This window comes from Bufo gargarizans, chromosome 1 (genome assembly GCF_014858855.1).
Source record: "Bufo gargarizans isolate SCDJY-AF-19 chromosome 1, ASM1485885v1, whole genome shotgun sequence".
In the NCBI taxonomy this organism is placed as follows: domain Eukaryota; kingdom Metazoa; phylum Chordata; class Amphibia; order Anura; family Bufonidae; genus Bufo; species Bufo gargarizans.
The window spans coordinates 169072435-169077321 of NC_058080.1; the positions used below are offsets into that span (position 1 = coordinate 169072435).

The 4887-nt window shown below is 34.8% G+C and overlaps 1 protein-coding gene across 7 annotated transcripts in view; it reads right to left on the reverse strand.

Annotated features, from left to right (window-relative positions):
- Positions 1-895: 895 nt before the first annotated feature.
- GRIA2 (glutamate ionotropic receptor AMPA type subunit 2) overlaps positions 896-4887 on the reverse strand; it is a 233140-nt gene continuing 229148 nt past the window's right edge. For 4 of the 7 annotated variants that reach the window (XM_044300096.1, XM_044300102.1, XM_044300140.1 and 1 more), the window contains one exon: positions 896-1791. In XM_044300096.1, coding sequence (XP_044156031.1) covers positions 1636-1791 — 156 coding nt within the window. In that variant the 3' untranslated portion in view covers positions 896-1635. Of the gene's footprint in view, positions 1792-2270 lie in introns of all 7 variants that reach the window. The other 3 variants (XM_044300116.1, XM_044300109.1, XR_006390560.1) reach the window with 2 other exon arrangements.

Here is a 4887-nt window from a genome sequence, read left to right on the forward strand (position 1 = left end):
TGGAGGGAAGAGGAAAGAGATATATCCTGATCAGCTATTGTCAAAGGTGTGATCCCGTGTTCCCTAGGGACTTCTTAAATATAGATAATGACATGGAAAATTAAAAGAAAAAACAAAACAAAATAAATGTTGAGCTTGAAGAACTTGATTTAAACTTTGATATATCTTAACAGGTAAAAATGCCTGTATGTTCCTCTAGCAGTTCCTTATCCCCTTTCCATATGAGCGGCATGTAATCTGATCCTTCAGTAAGCTAACAGTCCAACTTGGTCTTTCAAGTTGGATTCAGCAGAAAATTCTGAGTTAAGAGCCGGATAAGTGGAGAAAGAAGCTCTTTCTTTTCTGATAAATTACATCACAAAGTTTCTTAGAATATACTGTACTATGGATTTTTGCAATGTTTGCTGAAAGGTTAGTGACCACTTAAATCACTTAGACATAGGGAGAAAACTTTACATAACCTTTATATATTTCACTGGAGACACATTTTTGAAATGTTGCAATGTTTTATACAGGAAAGTAAAAAATCTGATGTCAGTTTGAAGTGTTGTGCCACCACTGAATGGGATTACTATAACAATCCAGGGTCATTATTAACCATATTATCAAGAATAAAATGGGTTTGTCTATTTCTATGTTAGGCACAAGGGTTCCAGTGGGGTGGAAGGTCCTAGGTGTTTAAATAAATACCAGGAGGGGTGATATCAGTTTGGCACATTTCATTAGTCAATTGTTTTTAACATCAGTACAGCAAATCAAACTTTTCATCTATTACCCCATTACCTTATGATGTTTTTTGAAAATTGTATGAGATTACTGAAATTAACTCATGATCATGACAGAAATTAAACTGGTCAAACTCCAATGGTAAATGGTCGTTCTGGAGATAAAATCATAGGAAACAAAAAAGTTTTATTTTCAATACTGAGCATTATCAAGTGTTCTGAATGTAACATCAATGTTAAAGATTAGAATATACAGAACTGATTTGCTTTTATCAATAATAATAGTACTTTCTTACACAACCCCATTGTTTTATATAGGCTTCATTTCTCTTCCGCAAATGTATATTTGGCTTTTAAAATATGCATCTTGTGATGTAACCCTTATGTTCCTCTTATAGTATTCTATATATATATATCTATATATATATACAACCAGAATGGAAGCAATTTATTGAAAAGCCATTGTTTCCTTTTTTCGAAAATACCAAAAAATATTTTTTCCATGTTTTCTCTTTTTATCTTATAAAATGTCACATCTTGATGCAGTTGATGTCAAGTGTGCTTAAGTCAAATGAATCAAGAGACTAACGGTGGCTTCAGAAACTGGTGTGTTGCCTGTACAACGATTTAAGTCAAATTAACAGATCTTCCAATTTTAGCTGTGCATGTCAGTCAAGCTTCATCTTGAATAAGTGTAGAAAATTGAGTTGTGTCTATGCTGTATATTTTGTTTCCCTTTTTATTTCCAGCCAAGCATCCATTTTGTTATTCAAGATGAAATCCACAGAGATGATAGAATTCTTGTTTAGAAAATAAAAAGTCTTCAAGATATTGGATGCCTCTTTCACCACGTTGACAATAAACGCACAAGAAAGACCATTGTGTAAGGCACTCAAAAGGTTCTTATCAATCACGAGAGATCAGTCACACTGACATTCATTCTCATGCCAGGACTCACTGCATGCACTGCTTTTGGAAATTCTGGTGTTAGAACACGTCCATTTTCCCCAGCACTTCCTGTAATTGACAGCCTTGCCTTGTTCCTCATGACATCACTGAACGATATCTTAAACATAAAGGGAGAATAAAAAATGTAACACATTCATGTAATGATGATACATAAGAAAGTTAAATAAACTTTTTCTTGGATCAAACACAACAAAAATATAACAAAGAGCTAGTTGCAATTAGGCACATTGAATATGGTTAGAAGCCACTATAAAAATGTTATGTTGTTAGTTTTCTGAACATTCAAATGTGCTTGAGTGTGTATGCTAAATACACTGGGGTAGATTTACTAAGATTATCTTGTTGAAATTTAACTTGCCTAATTTAGAAAACTAAGTAACGTAAAACAATTCCACTTGTGTCACATTTGTGACAATGGATGTCAATAGGTCATATCCTAATTTCAAATGTACTTTCAGTTTAGCCCCTTTGCCCTGGAGCCTTAACTTTGTTTCTTTTTTAACCTGTATGGAAATAAACTAAAAGGTTTTTTAAGTCCTTATGGCACATATTTGTTTGCATATGCAATTCACTTACAGTTCACGCATTAAGTATCCACACTGAGGTATTTGATATAATAAACTAAAAAGATAACAAAAGATTGATTCAATGAGAAATCTATGTGAATAATATGATATGAAAAAATTACATTTTCAGATTCGCCTATAGCTTCAAATGACACAATTCACTGGATAAGCCAGTGGTTCTTTAGCAGCATTAAAAGTGTGAACTGGAACCTTGCATGTTTTTTGCATTCAGAAGGCATTCAATTACATAAAACAGTAATCCCTAAATATTTCTCTGTTTGGTGGTTGTTGAGATCATTGTTTGCTCACCCCTAGAGCATTTAGCATATGCAACAATAAATTCAACAAATCAAATGATTGTATGAGAATTCCAACAATATTCCCTTTGTTTAACATGGCCCATTAGCAGATTAGCCTGTGATCTCCAGTTAGCCTCATATTTCTACAGCTGTCTAGATGACATAACACCGTCCTCCAATTTATATCATCATGTTCTTATGCTGACCATTCCTGTGCCAATTAATCACACAGGGAAATCAATCTTACATAGCATTTTTTTTTTTGCTACAAATTTCTAAAGATGTTATTTGATGTTGATCAATCTGTCACATCCTTAAATACAAGTCTAGAGAAGAGTCTTACAACTTTATACATAAATATGTCTAAATCCTGGCCAAGCAGAAAGCCATGACCACTTATTCATTCTACTTTTAAATTTACATGCTGGCCACAAATGGCTCTGATCAAATACTTGGTGAATGTGCCAGCAAAAACATACAAATAAATGTGGGCTATAGTGTGCTTTGTAAACACATGATTTCCAGTTTTTCTTTGTACTGTGACATAAGCCCAGCACACCACTCAAGAACGAAGCATTGTTATCTGCTCCCCTCTATGCACAACACAGTTTGTTTGTTTTTTGACAGATAAAAGTGCACCTCCATAAAAATGAATGCATATACGTTCATTAATTCCTACATTGAGCATTCTGATATTTTTTCATCTATGACACAATGTAATTTCAATATATTTTGTTTGCAGTACTTTTCTTTCATGCTGCAGAGGCAAAGCACACTGGCAAATGCAGTTGCGTGATACTCAGCTACCTCCAGAACTTCCATAGAAATGAATGGAGTGGCCGCACACATGTGCTACCGGCGGCTCCGATCATTTCAGGTGGGCCTCAGGGGATACTGGGCTCCCACTCTCGTGATCAGTGGGAGTCCGAGCGGTAGGAACCCGACCGATCTGATAGTAATCTCTTTTCCTGTATTAGGGGATAACTTTTACCTCCTGGAGTACCCCCTTAAAAGTGTTAGTATTCATTACTATTTAGAGGTTGTAATCTGATTGTTGGGTTTAATGTAACAAACATTTCTGAACATACACAGTACAATAACGCCTCTCGAAAAGGCCACCTATTTGAGAAGACCACCCCCTTACTCACAACAGATCCAGTTTTACTATATATTATATAAGTTAGCCAGCATTGAGAAGACCACCCCCCTAAAACACCAATTTTCCTCTCAAATTGATTTCACTGTACTTTAATTTTATTTTACATTGAAGGTATTTTATGGTCCTGTAAATTGCAGTTAAAATTGTTGAATACAAATCTGCTAAAGAAAAATAAAATCCCTATAGGCTTGGTATGCAAAACTGAGAATATTAATTGCAGTATTGTACAGGTTAATAGGGAACTATTTAAATCAATCCCATGCCTTTAACCACTCAGAATGGTCACATCATGTAATAATTGGTTTAAATAATGTGCTCCCAAGACACTTTTACCTTTCAAACCAATCTAACTGGGCACATCTTATCTACAGTAACTTTAGTAGCTAATTTTACACATGGCCCTTGTCATTTCCCTAGAGTCTTGTGCAGTGTAAGTCTATAGGGTCTTTATATGCATATATCCTGCTGGGTCGTAAAGAGGACCTGTCACCTCTCCTGACATGTCTGTTTTAGTAACTACTTGCATTACTTGCATTTTCTATGTAATAACAATTCTGGAGCATCTTTTAATATGAGTATATGCTGTGCTATCCTCTATTATTCCAGTCTGACACTAAAATTATGAATGAATTGCCAAAATCCTGGAAAAATATTTTAACACTTATTCTAATTATTAGTTCATTGAAATACCAAATTAAATGGGAAGATAGAAAAAAGAACTATAGCAAGATTTAGAAGCTAAAAGCGTATATTGGTATTTTAAAACTGATAGCCCTACCCTGCTGCTTACATTAAGTGAATGGGAGCAACACTTCAGTATTCAGCTCCATCCACTAAACAGTGGATGGAACTGTGTAGTTCTGGCACCAACTTGCAGCACTGTGGCTACTCGGGTTCGACACCCCTCAAACCTGCTGGTCAGGTATTTATGGCCCATTGTAAGGATTGGATATTACAATCGTGAAATGCAATTTAATAATTTCAAGACTCATAATAAAGTATGGACCTGTGAAATTGACCTGTGATGTCCTTTATTTAGTGACACTTTAGAATATGTCTAATGCGAAAATTGTGAATGATCCTTTTATGCTAGATGATTACGGATAAAGGATTCACATACAGTACTTGTGTAAGTTTGGAAGGTGTTAATTTCCTAGATTCATATTAAT